Here is a 16,995-nt window from a genome sequence, read left to right on the forward strand (position 1 = left end):
AGATCTTGCTTCACTTTAATGTTTGCTTTACTATTTTCTAGAGTGAATTCTAAGCAGGTAGCTGTAGAAATACTTAGTGCATAACTTGGGTGAGTCACACCTTGTATTTCCAGGGGATCAGTCTCTCCCTGTGCTCGTAACATGACTACAGACTTTCTGTAGCTCTTTGCTTTTGCTGTAAATATTATCTGAGAAAGGGCTTTACTGCTTCATTCCTACTTTACTTGTATGGAGGATTTAGGTTTCAGCTTGGCTGCGATTTGAAGCCCGGTGCACGTGAACAGTGTTGCACCATTCACTAATGAGGACAGAAAGAAGTTAAGAGTTCTGCTGGTTGCTCACAGAGATACAAGTGCTGGTGGGCACCTGCTTGTTCCAGACTTTCATACGGTGCCCAGCACATGGAGGTCCTCATAAAGCACAGAACTGTCTGTAATCCTTTGCAAAACCAACCACCTTCCTCCTGTCCCCGCTGCCCTGCGGCTGCTGAGAAGCAGAGATTGGAGAGGGGTGAGCTGGAGTGCCTCGTGCAGATTAGCAAAGCAATGAGAAATTACATCTGCTTATTCTCTAAATAACGTCCGTTCAGAGCAGATGTAATTAACTACTGAACTTAATGGATGCCTCGTGAGGTTACAGATGCTATCAGTCATAAACGGAATGAAGGCAAGGGAGCTTTATATGCTTGGAATCCCTTTTAGGGCTAATGACTAAATATCTTTAAAATTGATTGCTTATGCTTTCAATTTCTGAGAGTGTTCTCATGTGATCTATGTGGAAGGGACGTGGTGCAGCTTTTGGGCAGGGTGGGGGACGCCTGCAGTGTGGGGGCTGTTTGAGGAGCAGTGCTGTTCCTCTGCCGTGGGGCTTTTTCCCAGAGATCTGATATTAACAAACTTGGTTTTATTTCAGGGGCTGCTCAGAGGTCTGATGCAGCTGTTCTTGGTGCCTAAATTATTTGAGAAATACGTGGTTGCAAAGATCCCTGGGGCAGCGGCATGGCCCCAGTCGGCTGGAGCTCAAGGAACTCAGCTGTGGGGTTGGGGTGTGGGTGGCGCTGTGCAGAGCCTGGAGTTGGACTCGGTGATCCCTGGGGGTCGCTTCCAACTCAGAATGTTCTGTGATTCTGTGTCAAATGTCTCAGTTTAATGTGGAGGGGAAAAAGCCACAACTGACTTCATTCCTGCCTGTCTGCTTCCCAAATAGCGCATGACTGGGGCCTTGGTGAGAGGCAAAGCTGACAACAACCAGGACCCTTCTGATGTCGTGAGATGCCTGATGATGGTGTTAAAGTTGAGCTGACGGTGAACCTTTCTGGGTCCATCTTCACTATCAGAGTTCTCTCAAACTACAAATTTCAGTGCAGTTCTCTTTGTAACCACTGATCCTTGCTCACGCTTGCATCACCAATGCACTGAATGGATGTGAGCTGGTGAGCAGCCCCAGAAGTTTTCGCATGAGATACCCACTGTTTTATAGAACTTCTGTGCAAGGTAAGCCACGTGAGTGCTGGGCTTGAGTACTCAGTTATAAATTGAACAGAAGATGCTTGATGATTTCTGTAAATAAAACAAGGGGTCAGGTAGTATTGAAGCCGACTGTCAATTCATTTGGAAACAGCTTTTTAAGGAGTAGATGCGTGTGTTGTAGAAATGACAACCGACTTAATCATAGATTAATATTAGTACGAGCCAATGGGAGAGGGAATAAAATGGGGTTTGTTTATTTGTAATGCTCTTGGCATCCTTAGCAGCTGTGACCGTTTCCTTGGGGTCACTGCATGCCCAGTCTTGAAGGAATTTTTGGTGCAAGTCAAGACAGGATAGTTTACAGAGCAGTGTCTAACAATAGTGTGCTCCTGTATGTCTCTGAGATGACGCTCCTTTCTGCATCTTCCAAACTTTTGCACAGCGTGACCTTCTGACTTAAATTTCTCAGGCTGGCGTGGCCTGGCAGAATGAGTGAGCATTGTGAATGCTGCTCCTGTTGTTTGGGTGGCAGATATTGCTGACAGCCTGCTCTGCCCACAGCCTGGATCAGTGATCTGCTTTGTGGCCTTGTAAAGCTAGAATTAGGTAATGAGAAAGATTAATGAGCTGTCTAAGCTGTGCACGTTATTCCTCCCAGTGTTCCTCTCCCTCAGGCTAATCTGTGCAAAAATATAATGTATGTAATAAAGATTTGGAGTTGGTTAAGTATGTTAGTTCTCAGATTTTAAGCTATAGCCTGCCTAAATAAAAGGCAGAAGACTACCATGCATCTCAGCTTGTGTGTAGTTGGTCCATACATTTGGACAGCTACTTTGTTTTGGGAGTCAGTTATCTGACAGCCTGCTGAAGCTATTGCTGTTGTGTTTTATATATCGACTGTTATGAGAGCAAGTCTTTTCTGCTGCTTGTTCTGTGCTTCTGTGCCACATCTACAACTCTTGGGGCTGCAATGTGTAAGTTGTAATCTTCAAACGAAGTTATATCTGCGATCTTTTATGTGCTATGTATTAAAAGTAAGTTTGGCAAATGTATCTGAAGAGAGCTGCTGCTATGCAATTGCTCTTTTTTTTTTTTTTGTTAGCCTTGGGGAAGGCAATCAAGCTGATGGCAAATTAGTTTGCTGACATCCAGGATTGAACAGCTGAGTTACTGTACCTGCTCTTCTTAATGTGACTGGGGTTCTCAGGGGTTGGCTTTAATTTTCAGAAACCATTCACTGTTTAACCTCAGTTGAAAAGCCTGGGATCAAATATGAAGGTAGCTTTTTTCTTTACCGTGAATGAAAGACTGCTGCTTTACCGATAGCATGGAATTACACTGACCCTGGGCTCTCAGTCCCGAATAAGAGATAGGAATGAACGCTGCGGAGGAAATGAGACTTGGAGAATTGCAAGTCATTCACCGTGCTGTTAGTGAGCCTTGGCTGCGAGCGCCCATGCAGACCCACAGCTCAGCTGCAGCTGCTGTGGGCCCGGGCTCGGGCAGCTCTCTGCTCACCCACTTGGAAATGTGGTTTGCATACGCTGTTCGTGTTGTCATCTGTCTGCTCAAGCTATGATGTGTGACTTCAGTTGCATCTGTTGGCATGGATGGGTTTGGTTGGGCCCATGGTGTGCTGCATCGTGTTGTACTGTGGGCTTCAAAATGTGATGTGGTATTCAGAACATGGAGATCTCACTGCAGCTTATATTAAAAAAAACCCCAATATTTATCTGTCTGTACATACACATAGAAACATACATATATATACTTTTAAAGCCTAGCTATCTATATGATATGCACATTTATGGAAGTGGAGCCTACTCAGAATATTATGTGAAAAGTGGAAATTCTCATCGGTTTTGAGATGTATTCTGTAATTACTTTAGGTCAAGTCACCAGTAGCCTTAGTCCTATGACTGGCCCGGAGGTTAAGTGGTACAAAAGGTTAGTGGACAACTTGCAGAGCCATATATTGTTGAGAGGTTAATGTGCAGATGTGGCCTAGATCCTTCACTTTGCTACAAAGGGAGAACTTTGTGTTGCTCAGGCAGAAGGGCTCGTGGGGGACAAGGAAATAATTGGCTGTGATTGAGAATTTTGTTTAAAGTTGAAAGGGCTTTTGGCTTTATTTTCTTCTTTGCCATTTATTTGAAATAAACCCAAGGCTTTTTTTTTTTTTTTTTTTTTTTTTGCAGAAGAGTACAAAAAGGCCAGAGGATGCTAGAAACATTAAATGCATCATTGGCTGATTCTTGACCCACTGGTTTCAGGACTGATATAAACTGTTTATTTAGAGAAATGGGGTCATCTGTCAGCCCAACAGCTGTCTTTTTTTTTCTTTTTTCCCCACCGTTGCTTTTATGCGTTAGTACACTTTGCAAATGATGTTTCTACAGGCAGACAACTTCTGCTGAGGCAGGGAACTAATCCAAAGAATGTTTTTATTTGCTGTGGGTGTGTAGGGTTATTTAGGATAGCAGCAGCTGAACAGGTGTACTGCAGACCATCATAGTGCCATGCATGTGGTCCTGAAGGACCTGACACCCGCAGCCACAAAGGTGAGAGTTCTGAGGAGGGTGCTTTGGGGAACAGGAGTACCTCTGGGTTTGGCAGTTCAGGATGCGTGCGATTGATTGCAGGTATAAATTCGGTATGGTGCTCAGTAAGGTCTGGGAGTGAAGCTCTGTGTCCTCCCTGTGTTTTGAATGACAGCAGGAAGATTTGGGTATTTGTTTTCTGAATTTTAAGCATCACTGTATTTAAGCAGATGATGTAACCGTATGATTCTGAATTTAATTTCTAAAAAGACAGTATATGATATAAAATAGCATCTGCAGTATATTCCACAGGCTGATCTGGCATTCAGTACAGCTAATAAATGGTTTGTGTTGCTGTTTAAAATTCTTTGCTGATGAGTTTGGCAAACAATTTCAGATGTAATCATCACCTGAGAGAGAAATTGAGAAGTATTGTTTTAATAACCATTTACAGTGATATGGTGAAAAGAAGGAAATTATTTTTCTTGATAGATTCTGATAGAAAAAGAGGAGCTTAGTGTGGTGTGGGTGTTTTTTTTCTTAATCACCATGAAAAATTCTTTTCTGTTAATCTGATGGATGGATTACAGTTTGTCCTTGCCTGGCCAGGTTGTATTTTCCATCAGAACTGGAGGTTCTAACCCTCGTTATATCATTTCTGTAATGCAAATGGTTATGTATAGAAAGAGATTTAATTAATCCCCTGCTGGTCGGTGGATACCCTAAGGCAAACGTAGTCAGCAAAGGAAAAAAATTAAAACACGAGTGCACGGTACTAGGTCAATGAGCGCCAGTGGAGTTTCATCATCTGTGAAATATTAACTTATTAACTGGAATGTATTTACTGGTATAGCTGTAAAAATATTTGTCCATTGTCCCAACTGGTGTGATAGTGAGCTGCCATGCGGGAAGCCAAGGTCGCAGGCAACCTCAGGAATCACACTGGCTGCTCTGGCAAAGGTGTGAGGCATCCTGAAGGCAGCCGTGGTTCTCCCTTCAGTCTGAAAGGGCTGCATTTAAACTGCCATCAGTGCGGCTCCAGCATCCAACATCGCCTGTGGGTCTGTGCCATATGTGCAGCTCCATATTGAAGGGCAAATTACGGGATTGAGATCAAGTGACAATTGTGAGCGATGGGCTCCTGTTCTCTTCACACTTTTAGAACATAACATATCCGTTTAAAGGATGTGGGTTGTCGCGTAGGTCAGTGAACAAATAGACTTTATTTCCATTCCATCTAGTGTGCGTATGTGCATACAGAAGATAGCACTCTTTCTGTTCTGTGAAACAATTATGTTTTATGGCAATTTTTGTGTACGAGAGATACTATAGAATACGTTTTCAGTATGTATGTAGAAAACCACGTACTATAGAAACCAAAAATTATAATGACCATATATAACGTTTTCTGTTTTGACTTCATGAATAATGATGGGGCTGGTGAGGAGCTGTTGTGTTGTGAGATCAGAACTGTAGTGTGTTATTAGAGCATGATTTTATATCTGCGTTATTTGAGATGATAAGATAGAGGGAAACAAATATAAGGTACTGCATTGAAGAAGGGGCTCAGAACCAGCTTTGATAAGTGCTATGGTGCTGTATTTCTTTCCCAAAATTCATTTTTCGCTTCTTGTCTGCAAACCTGCTGCTGCTTTTGTCATGTGGAGCACAGGCTGCATGTTTAATAACTGTGCCTTGAAACATGGATCTGATACAAAAGATTAACTTTCAGAGCAGTCTGTTGCTGCCATTTGTGTGGGGTTGTGCAGGGTTTAATTTGCTTCTTATTTTTTTCTGACGTAGGATCTGTGAAAGAGGTTCATTGTTTCCACTTCCAGAATTTCCTGGTGAATAATGTGCAGCAGTCATTTAAAGTATGCAACGTTTAGTGTAAACCAAATATAAAACGTAAGCCTCTGTGTGGGGTTTGCTGTTACCCTACAGAGCAGATAGCAGGGAGGATGGCTGTAGGATGGTGGAGGTGTCTGCAGGTAGGGGCAGCAGAAGTGCTGGGATGACAGGTGTGCCTTTGGGTGAGGCCATCCGAAATCCCGAGCGTTCACAGCTTGTCCTCGTTGGAAAGGTGGTCAATGTGAAAATAGCACTTCTGCATGAAGGGTTACAGCTGCACCCTGTAAATAGAGCTTCAGACCAAGCCGTTGCAGCTGAGCACTCTTCTAGGAGTCATGTTAGCTCTTTAAATGTGATTTATTTTGAAAGGCTGGGTGGATGTGTAATGGCATGCTCAGCTATGGAGTGGGTGGGCGCCAGTCAAAGCACACCTCCCTCATCTTTTAGTATCTGAAACATTTAATCTGCACAATAAAACTGATTCTGAGCAGTTTTCACTTTCAGAGGGTATTTGCGAAATGCTGTTGGACTTCTCAGTTATGTTTCACAGTCATTTAATCAGCATTTTTGTAGTGCTGCTGTGTGTTTGAAATTATCCTATCATTTGTAGGACCCGCTCTTAATGGGTCCCACTGCACACACAACTCCTAAGCCAGCATGAACTCCAGCTGAGCGTCTGCCCTGTGATCACATCCCCACTCAGGTGTTTGCTGGCACCGTGCCCCTTGGGGCTCTGCAGCTTTCAATGGGAGTGTCCTGAGATGGGCATCAGTTCTGCCTGCTCCCTCCTTGCTTCCATCCGCAGCCATTGCGTGTTGCCTTTTTCTCTGAGGTGGAACTTCTTTAGGTGATGCCAAAGAGGCAGAGCTCCTGGTTCTGCTGCTCGCTGCTATCTCCAGTGGCCATAGCACTGCTGGGTTAACTGGAAGCCTATTGATCCCACAGCCACGCGATGCTTGTCAGGGCTGCAAAGGATCACTGCATGGACAGGGCAACAGTTCAGCTGCATTGAGATGTTATCTGCTTGTATGTTTCCTTCTTTATTTGGAAACTCAGTTGATGACAGATTTCGAAAGATGATTTCATGAACAATGCTCAAATCCTTCTTTTAACCTTGGGTGTGTTTGATCCTGAAATAGCTAATAGTGTAGGAAGCATTAAGGCTTTCATCATGTGAGTAAAACAAGTGTCCAGCAGAGGAAAGGAAGAGGTTTGGCTGCTGCTATTGCTGGATCATGATTCCTGCAGTAGTTTGTGGCAGAATCTCAATGACAGGAAGTGTTAGAGCTCTTCTGCAGCCCTCATACATGGAGCAAAGCAACGTGTGAGCCTCACATCTCAAAAAAGAGAAGATAGATGAAGAGATCTAAGGACCACTGCTTTCCTTTTCCAGCCAGTGCCACGACATGTCAGTGCTTCATATGTCTGTGTGGGCCAATTCTGGGATGGATTGTTTTGGGAGAAGTAGACCATTCATTTAGGTGGAGGAGGCACCTTTGTTCTGTTGGGTCTGCTGTACCGTGGGTTAATTGGTTGTACATAGATGGCTCGCGTGGTGCAAGAGATGCATTACACATACAATCATAGAATCATTTGGGTTGGCAGGGAGCCTTGAGTCTCATCCAGTCCAACTCCCCTGCAATGAACTGGGACACCCACAGCTCTATCAGGTGCTCAGAGCCCAGTCCAGCTTGACCCTGGGTGTCTCCAGGGATGGGGCATCCACCGCTTCTCTGGGCAGCCTGTGCCAGTGTATGTGTGTGTGTATATATGCATATACATTGCACACAAACGTGGAACAGTGCGAGGTATATGATAATTACACCCTACCTACTTACCTACTTGCATTGGCAAAGAGCACTCATTGATATGCAGACTTCACAGTTGGAAGCTTTTAATTCTTGCAAATAAATGAGAGCAGACGAAATACCTTTCCAGAATATAAAACATACAACCTGTTATAGATGCTTACGATTTATTATCTTACACTTGAAATGTTTTGATTAGATCTTGACAAGTTTGTCTGATGGCAGGAATTTATTCCTCGATGCTGGGAGCTGTCAGGTCTGCGAGAATTCGTACATGAAATCTGCTCAGTGCTGTGAAACAGTAATGAAATTCCAAACTTTAGAGAATTCATACTTGAAAATAATAAATGTATTTGTGCTTTCACTTGTTAGCTCCAGCAGCTGCAGCTCTCCCCAGAGCTCGGCTGGCTGCTGCCACCTGGCGGCCCCAGCCCTTAGAGGCTGCTCTGCTGCTGCTGAGAAATAAGGGAGGAATACAGAAACAAGTGAAATTAACTCTGCTTTTTAATTCTGTTTGTTTTCCAGAAGGAGCTCAGCCTCCCCCGAAGAGGAAGCTTGTAAGTAGAACTGTTCTTTATTCATTATGTGGTTTGATTTGAACGTGTATAGCATTCAGTTGTGGAAGCCATATAAATAGGCAGATGTCCTGTTTTCTCTGTCGGTGTTTTCAAGAATCTGTCGGGCACTTGGAAACAGCCAGCTTGCATTTCTCTGAGGTTAAATTTCTATTCATTTCCTTACGTGTAGTAGGATAGTTAGCAGTAGCATAGGCTTACTGCTAATGATCAGCTGCAGCTGATCCTGCCATGGAAGGAGCGGCGGTGTTGAGGGTTACTTGCTGTGACATCCCCAGAACAATTCGGCTGCCATCTCTGGTTATTGATGTGCTTTGGACTGCTCTGATGACTGCTCTTCAGTGTGTGCTGACAGAAATCTCTGTGCACAGATCCTGGGCCGTGCAGTCAGGTGCATGCAGAGCATTCTGTGTCACAGAGATATTCCAACCAAGCAGCAGATGTTGGGATAAGCAGGCTTCTAAAATGAAGTTTAAACAAGTAACAGACTTCTAGTATTGTGATGTTTAAAAAATCGTAGTGAATTAACAGTTACAGTAAGAGAATTAAGCTTCTGCTGTGCTTACAGATTTACTGTGCAAGAGATGGCACTGTTGATTGCATTGTATGAAAGGGAAAGCATGTGAACTGGCTGCTGTTGCACTGTGATTTGAAATGGCTTCCCATGCCACAGACGTGAAGCTCACAAAAGCACATAACCTTTCTTCCTCGGGGTTTACTGAGAAATAACTTTGAACCATTTAATGCAAGCTCTCTCCTTTGTATAAGAGGAGAAAATGCTGTGTGGTGCCACTGATTCAGTCCTGAACAATGCAGTGAAACAAAAGGCTTTTTTAAAATGGGATATGATCAAAACTTTCTATTTAGTTCACATGACAGCAGTCAACTGCTCAATGAGTCATGAAAATAAGAATGTGAAACTGTTAGTATTTGTATTTTTTTGCCAGCATTCCTTGAAGGCAAGCTTCACTACATTTGTTGGATGTGTAGGAATGGTGGTGCTGATAAGTTGGAGATAGTGAAGGTTCTTTGAACATTTGGTGGAACAGAGAATTACCAGTAGGGTTTGTGTTTGTTTGTTTAACACAACATTATTTTTGTAACAAAAAATGTGAGTTTGCAATTGAGGATGCCAGAGATTTTCCCTTCCTTCAAGTGCGGTGATGGGCATGGCACAGAACTATTCATACATTTCCATTTGGAATACTTGAGATAGAAATGAAATCCTTCAAGTGTGTAATGTTTTATTTGATTGTGACTAAACAATGACTGTTTTATTTCTACACTGATTTAACACCTTCAGTTTTTATTACTTGATGTTAGTTTTCTGCCATCATAGCAATCTATGTCAAGACAACCCAGGTAATAAATTTAAAGCAAAAACTTGCGGCTACTGGTGAGAATAAAGCCTGGGAGGAATTGAAATGTGTTCAATTAATTGCATTTGTTACGTAGTTGATTACTTGTATTTTCTGGAATTACAGATTCTGTTGTCAGTTCTACCAAATGACTTTTCTTTCCTTGAGAAGTGTAAGTGTTTAAGAACTCAGTGGTGCATTATGGCTTATATATGTTTATGTTGATGCCATACTGATAAGCATATGGGATCACTGAAGAAGGTACTATGGAGCTGAGGCATCTGATTTAGGTATCCCAATATCAGAGTGCTTACTTGATGTAAAATTAAAAAAAATAATAATCCACTGTTAGTCTTCAAGTCAGGAATTAGAGAAGTTTTTATCAAGAACAGCAATAATAATAATGTATGTGTATATATATAGTATATATGTTATATTTATAAATTTACTTATTCTGTCAAAAGGAGTGCCCTAAGAACGTGCACTGAGATATATGCTGTAGGCAGTATGTATATCAGTTCTTCTGGAGGCTTTTCTTCTACCTGCATCAACTTACCAGCGAACATAATACGCAAAAAGAAATGCATTCTGCAAAGGCACTGTACTGTAGCTGAGGGGTGGTTATGGATGTAGTGAGGCCCTGAGTCACTGGCTGTCGTTCACTGACTTTTGTTTGCTGGCAGGAGGGAAGCAGGAATTGACAGATGGATGAAGCCTCTGGCTCGGAGCCAGGAATCCTCAAGAGCTGCATCCATTTTCTGTACAAACTCCAGCCTTTGTCACAGTTCAGGGTCAACTGTGTTATACAGAAATATATAGCCACTCAGCATTTTCTATGCTGGTCTGAGGCTGGGGTGCATTAACTGCTGTAAAACAACAGCATCATGGCAGCTAGTCATTATTTGCCAGCAAGCCAGAGGTAAAAGGAAGACTTGATTATTCACAGAATGGCTGAGGTGAGAAGGCATCTCCAGGATCACATGGCCCAACCCCTGCTCCAGCAGCAGTACCTACAGCAGTGTGCCCAGGCCCATGGCCAGATGGCTTCTGGAGGTCTCCCAAGATAGAGATTCAACAACCTCTCTGGGCAGCCTGTGCAGAGAAGTGCTTCCTCGTGTTCAGACAGAGCCTCCTGTGCTCCAGTTTGTGCTTGCTAGGTCATTGTGTTGGTTGACTGTTAAGTTAGAAAGGTTTTAGACTGAAATAGAGAGATTACTTGTCATTGTTGAATGGAGAAGGGAGAGCCCTCTCTGACAACACTTCTAACTTAGTCTTTATCTGACTCGTTGCTTCATATTTGCCTTTGTCTGCATTACTGACTCTATTTTTATGCAGAAACTGATTGTAGGCATGAACAACTGTTGCTTTCCTTCCTTGTGCTGAGGAAAAGAAGTGGAGTTATGTGTCTCAGTACTGAGAGCATGAGCAATTTTGCCACCTAAAGAAGGTCTTGTACAGAAGTTGAACTAAAGGAGTGGTGGAATGGAGCGTGGGAAGTCTGTTATCTGCTCTTCCACGTCAGTAGAAGGGAACACAAGCTCACTGTAATGGCTTTGCCCTTGGAGGTCTGGCAGTCTAATCTTAAACAGAGAGTAAGTAGGCACCTGAAACAGGTGGGGGAGTTGTGTGCAGGGCATCATTAAGATAAATGGCTCAATTAATGAGATACCATTTTGTTGTCATTGTGGTTGAAGTCTGTGTGCTCCTATGGAGGGTTCAGTTCAGTACACTCAAAGAAATCTCACTCAGCTGAGTTGTATGTTGTAAAGAGGTTGAATAACACAAGTATTAGTAGAGGAAAGGGTAGTGGCATTCTGTCTCTAGTGTGGCTCAATAATCAGAGTTCAAAGTTTTTCTTGAATAAATTATGCATATAAATGTATTGGATATGTTTTTCTCGTATTTTGTTCACAAAAATAATTACCATTCATGAATATTTTCTTTGATATCAAACAGCAAATGCCGAGTGATAGACCCAAACTTTCATCTCCTTCTTATTAGTGGAAGCGGGCCGTTACCCTGTTCTCTCCTTTCAGTGCTAGAGATTGTTTTTGTACTGCTGCCTTCAGCTCCCAGGTGCTTTGGATGTGCACCTGCATCTGCAGTGCACCAGGGATGCTCGAGGCCTGGAAGGACAGAGGCTCGTGTCCGTGTGTGTGACGCAGTGCTGGGTGGTGGCTGTGGGGGTTCACTGTTGCTTACATTGCTGCCTTGGCTGCCCAGCGGTCACTGGATCTGGCTGGAGGTGCATAGGGACCAACCAACCAGTTTCCTGTTTGCTGTCTCAGTATTAATGAACGCAGTTGTTCGTAACACAAACTTTATTGACATGTTCAGGTTTTTTATGAACTTTGTGAGTTTGTTTGAACTCCCCATGTTTTCTTGGGCAGTTGACCAGCTTGGATTGCTGTAATCTTTGCAATGTCTAAAGGTAATGTTTTATTAGAAAGAAAATACCATTTTTCCAAATTGTATCTAAATTTGAAAAGAGTGATTTCCTCTGCAAACTAAATTTGCAACACCAGCTTTTAATTTCAGATGCAAATTTTGGTACTAATTCTTCCCTGCTGTCAGACATCTGTACCAAATGTATCTTTATAGCGCGTGTCTGGGGGAGAATGAGCCTGGAGACATAAGAAACATTAAAAATAATCATTATCCAGAGTATATTCAGTAAAAACAGTTTTTTTTTTTTCCACCCCAAAATAGCATATTTTGATGGCTGTAAAGATTTCAGAAATGCTGGCCTTGTTGTGTGAGATTAATTACAGTTAGATATGGGGAGGGAGGAGGGGTGGGACAACAGTAAAAGATTTGAATAATTCAGATATTACCAAGTGCTGTTTTGATGGTGGTAGGTGCTGACAGGAGGTGGTATGAACCGTGAAGTTGTATGTCTGTCTGTCTGAAATATGGTGAGCAAGGTAACCATGTATGATAAAGACACGTGCCAGGCTCTTACTGTGGACTTTATGCCTTTCAATGTATTTTAAAGGGAATATTCCCCCCACTCAAAGGTATGAACCTGCAGCCCTAGGAGCTTCACAGGGTATTTCATTAAATAACAGTTTACCTTATCCCTGGCTTCTTGACAAAATAACACTTAAGCACACCAAGGCATCTCTTGGGAGGATGTGCCGGATGCCAGTTTATATTGGCCTCTACTTCTGCTCTTTTTAAACTGTAATGCTTAGACCTTGGAAATAACAAATTTGATGGCAGGAATAAAAAACGTGGGCTTTAGTGCTGCCTGATGTCTTTATCCTGTTCTGCCCAAGTGCTTTATCTACAGAGGAGTGGAGGACATTTGGTTGCTGCCCATCTCAGAGGGTGGGCATTTCTGCTGGGGGTCTGTGCTGGGCCTCAATGCAGAGAAGCCAAAGGAGAAAGGAGCAGTTCTGGGAAGGGGTGAGAAGTTCTGCTGTGTTTGTGCCCTGGCTTGGGTCTGGAAGCAGCGTAAGGGATGGTGCCTTCCTGAGCGCTTCCTGCTGTGATATTTTTGTAGCTGGGGAGGTGGCATGCACTGCCTGCTCCATCCTTCTGCATGGGGCACGGGCTGCAAAAATAACCCAGAGCTCTCAGCTGTCCGTGGGGCTGGCCCTGAGGGAGGGATCTGCCGAGTCCTTCCTGCAGGGTTCTATGGGATGCTGCTGCTTGTACCCGAGGCTTTAAGAGTGGTTTTAAAGCATTGTTCTTATCAAAGAAGCAGAGCCCCCCCCCAAGAAGGGATGCACTCCAGACACCCCGGGCTAGTGGTCTGTGTTCCTGATGGGACTGGACTGCAGGGGCTCGATCTGTGCCTGCCACTGCCTGCAGATAAGGGCTGTAATTGGGAATCTGCTGTGATTGATGACAGCTTGTGACAGCAGCAGCTTCCTATGCCTAAATATGGGTTTCAAGAAAATTGGCATAACGCTTTAAAATCTACCAAAGATACATATTTGGAAATTTTATTTGGAAAGCTGACTTCTTACAGAGGACGCTTTTTAGGAGTAGTTGACTTCAGAAGATAGATGCTTTCCGCAATACATGACACTGCTGTAGAGCTGATAGCAGCCACCATCTGCACACGGAGTGCCGGCGTGCGCGGTGCAGGGGAGCACTGTGCCCTGCTGAAGGACATACATCCCTGTGCCCTGCTGCTCCTGGGCCAGGGCTGGCAGCCATGGGAGCTGCAGCTGAACAGAGCCGCACGGGGACTGTTTGAGTACAGAGTCGTGCACGTGCTGAAGGGGGTTGATTCTGATGGGACAGGTTCATATGTTTGCTCGCCAGCAGAGAACAGCTGCTCTTTGCACCGCGGATGACTCTGCAAAGGCTGTGGGTGCACGTGGGGACTCTGTTCCTATCGCGGTGTGAGTCTGCAAGCTGGCATGTGGGATTTGTGCCAACACCCTTTGGAGTGTGCCTTCACGTCGTGCCTGCCATGTGATTTGGAGAGAGCTGCCCCATGCAGTCCGGGAGAAGTTTGGTGATTTGCTGAGTACCAAATTGGGCTTGCTGCTGTCAGCCCAGCAGCTCAGGTCGGTGTGTGTCTGACTCTTCTGTGCCTTCCTGTCGTAAACCAGTGGGCTTTGTTGCCTTTCTCTGGATCGATCGATTCACAGAAGATTTTTTTTTTAATAATTACATGTTGGATGTGAGCCATGTGACTAATCTGGACTGCTACTGAACTCCTGAGGTCTCTGTGGCACTGGGGCACACGCAGCACTCGGGATCGCACTGAGCGCTTGTGCCCTGCGCTCTTCTCCTTGAAGCCTCTGGTTGGGGGCAGAACCACAGAGCACCGCGATGAAGCGGAGGAAGCAGAGGCTGGGAGCCCCGTCGCTGCGGATCCAGTAAGGGCTGCTGTGAGAAATGAGTTGCACTTAAACATTTCAAATGGAGATGGTGAAGAAAATAAGGCAGGGTGTTCTGTGCTAAGAAACGTTGCTTTTTGTTGCTAAAATTTATCCATCTTGCTTATTTCGCTGTATGCAAAATTTCACTTTGAGGATTTTATTCACTTTGAGCATTTTATTTCTGTATACCATTTACCACAAAGTATAGCCAGAAAAAAGAGCAGTATTTAAGTGTTTATGTACATTGTGCACTGTGTTTAAGTTTTGCACCTGGTGTTGATTAATGTAGTGCAGTTAAACATTCAGAACTCTCTTTCTAATTAGATCGCTCTTCCAAACCTAATAAGTACTTCAAAGAAAGCTGTCACAGGGCTCTAATCCAGAGAAATTTTTGCTACTTTTGTTGTCTTCTTAAACTAAGGCGACTTATGAAAACTTCTAAATTTGAAGGGAAAAAAAAAATTATTATTAAAAAAAAATAATTGACATTGTCATGTGCTATTTCTACAAATTAAAATGAATGCTTTTCAATACTTTACAAGCACTTTGAAATCTACTGGTGAGAATGGCAGTTTATTGATAGCGACGTTATTATTCCCATGGGTTATGGGAAGGAAGTCATCTATTTAGTGCTGTGTGTGTAAGCAGCAGGGCTGATGGAGCTGCCCAGGGATGGGAGGAGCGGGCAGGAGGCGGCTTAACCTCAGTCTGCAGCCTGCAGAGCCCACCAGCTGTTTAAGCAGAGATTGCTCCTGGGGAAGTTTGCCTGTACCTAAAGGTTGCTGACTGATAACAACTATTCGGATTCAGTAGGGAGTTAAAAGCACTGAACATTCACAGCAAATGTGCTCGGCTCCAGGACTTCTCATGGAGAATGTCTGAATACCCAACAAAAGCTGGAGCACGTCCCAGATTTCCTTCTTCCTAGGCGTTATGTCTAAGGACAGCAAATAGAAACTTTCTTCATCCCTCAGTGATAGTTGTAACCATATGGCAGCACTGGTTTGTTCTAACGCTGGAGCACACTGAGCGCTGCCCAGCACTGCCCACATTTTAAAAAGGAAAAGGCCAAACGTACAGTGATAGCAGAGAGCAGCTGTGGCTGGTACTCTGTGTGCTGTGCTCCCTTGTGCAGAAAGGATTGCATGGTTTTGAGGAGGAGGTAGTAGAGAACTTGCATTTTTCTAGTAATGAGCATAGGTGAATCGTAACACTGAATTCCACTGTTTAGATGTTAAATGTTTAATAACAGTTCTTTTGTAACTTTACTTGATTGTGTGTAGTTACACGCAGTTATGTGCAAAAAAAAAAACCCCACATATTCCAACCAGTGATGATTTATTTTTGGGTTAAACTGAAGGTTCCATTTGGATTCCCTACACTGAAAAGTTAAGAGCGGTTGTATCGCTGCTTATGAAAGAAAACAGGTTAGAAGTAAGGTAGCAAGTTGTATAAATTTCCCAGACTAAAGCACTTAGTTTCATTGTTGTCAGTCACCCCCATGAGGGGTTCAGCTGAGCGGCCTTTCCACACTGCCCTAACACCAGGTGACAGCCATCCTGTCCCGAACTTACAGCCGATATGTTCACTGTGTAAGGATTCAACACAGGAACAAATGCAGTATATTGTTGCCTTTTTTCAGATAACTGAAAGTTCAAAACATGTTATCTTGTCACTTCATGGGAATCTGGGCAGAAGGCTCTCATCATTTAAGTGTATTTCACAATACTTTTTTTGGTTAACCAGGATTTCTTTGTAATATCAATATTTGTAAGGTAACTTTTCCTTTATTTCCAGTGAAGGACATCTCATCGTGTGTAGTTCAATAAAGTAGGTCTTAAAGCTTTTTCATGTTGATGCAGAAGTCTGTTTGCAGCTTCCTGAAAAGCAGCTACTTAGTGAAATGTTCTGTGCTCTCTGCTTACAGGAATACTTGTTGGCTGCTAACTCTGGGCACGGTGTAACAGTTCAGTTTGCAGTACAGTTTGCAGAACTGGGCACAGAGCTGGGGATCGGCCTTCTTAGCTGCAATCCTAATGCTGCTGTGGCTGTGCTATGAACGAGTCACGTAACCTCTCTGTGCCTCAGTTTCTCCACTGCTCAGTTAGAATAAACTCATTTTGCAGTGCTGCTCTCAGGCTTAACTAGCTGTTTTAAAACATTGTCAGTGCTAAATGTCCTCAAGGTAATGGTTTGTGTAATTCATGTCTTCACTGTTGACTGTTTCTATCGTTGCCATAGCTGTGCTGTAGAACCACGGCTCCCAGATTGCAGCCTGCGAAGGCTGTGCTGCAAATGGCCCATGTCTGTCACTGGTGCCATTGCCATCTTGGTCGATTGTTCCCAGCTAAAATTTGACGTTAACAGAATGGACAGCGGTGTGTGATCCAGAAAACCTGGGAGTCACTCAAAAACAGGATTTGGGTAATTCCAGATCAGAAGATTTTCGTAGTGGAAAAAAAATATGGATTAGATACTATGTATTGACTGACAAGTACATTTTGGTTTGGATGACAATTGGCTGACTTTGACCACTGAGTTTATTATACTGAT

The 16,995-nt window shown here is 43.5% G+C and overlaps 1 protein-coding gene across 9 annotated transcripts in view; it reads left to right on the plus strand.

Moving 5' to 3' along the window:
* The window catches only part of MAST2 (microtubule associated serine/threonine kinase 2), a 142,719-nt gene that overhangs the window by 43,516 nt on the left and 82,208 nt on the right, over positions 1-16,995 (plus strand). For 5 of the 9 annotated variants that reach the window (XM_042819374.1, XM_042819367.1, XM_042819371.1 and 2 more), the window contains one exon: positions 8,194-8,225. In XM_042819374.1, coding sequence (XP_042675308.1) covers positions 8,194-8,225 — 32 coding nt within the window. Of the gene's footprint in view, positions 1-3,847; positions 4,031-8,193; positions 8,226-13,920; positions 14,440-16,995 lie in introns of those variants that run through there. The other 4 variants (XM_042819368.1, XM_042819375.1, XM_042819373.1 and 1 more) reach the window with 4 other exon arrangements.

Source organism: Centrocercus urophasianus, unplaced genomic scaffold (genome assembly GCF_019232065.1).
Source record: "Centrocercus urophasianus isolate 14NV4802_14NV808 unplaced genomic scaffold, USGS_Curo_1.0 seq_18, whole genome shotgun sequence".
Taxonomy (NCBI): domain Eukaryota; kingdom Metazoa; phylum Chordata; class Aves; order Galliformes; family Phasianidae; genus Centrocercus; species Centrocercus urophasianus.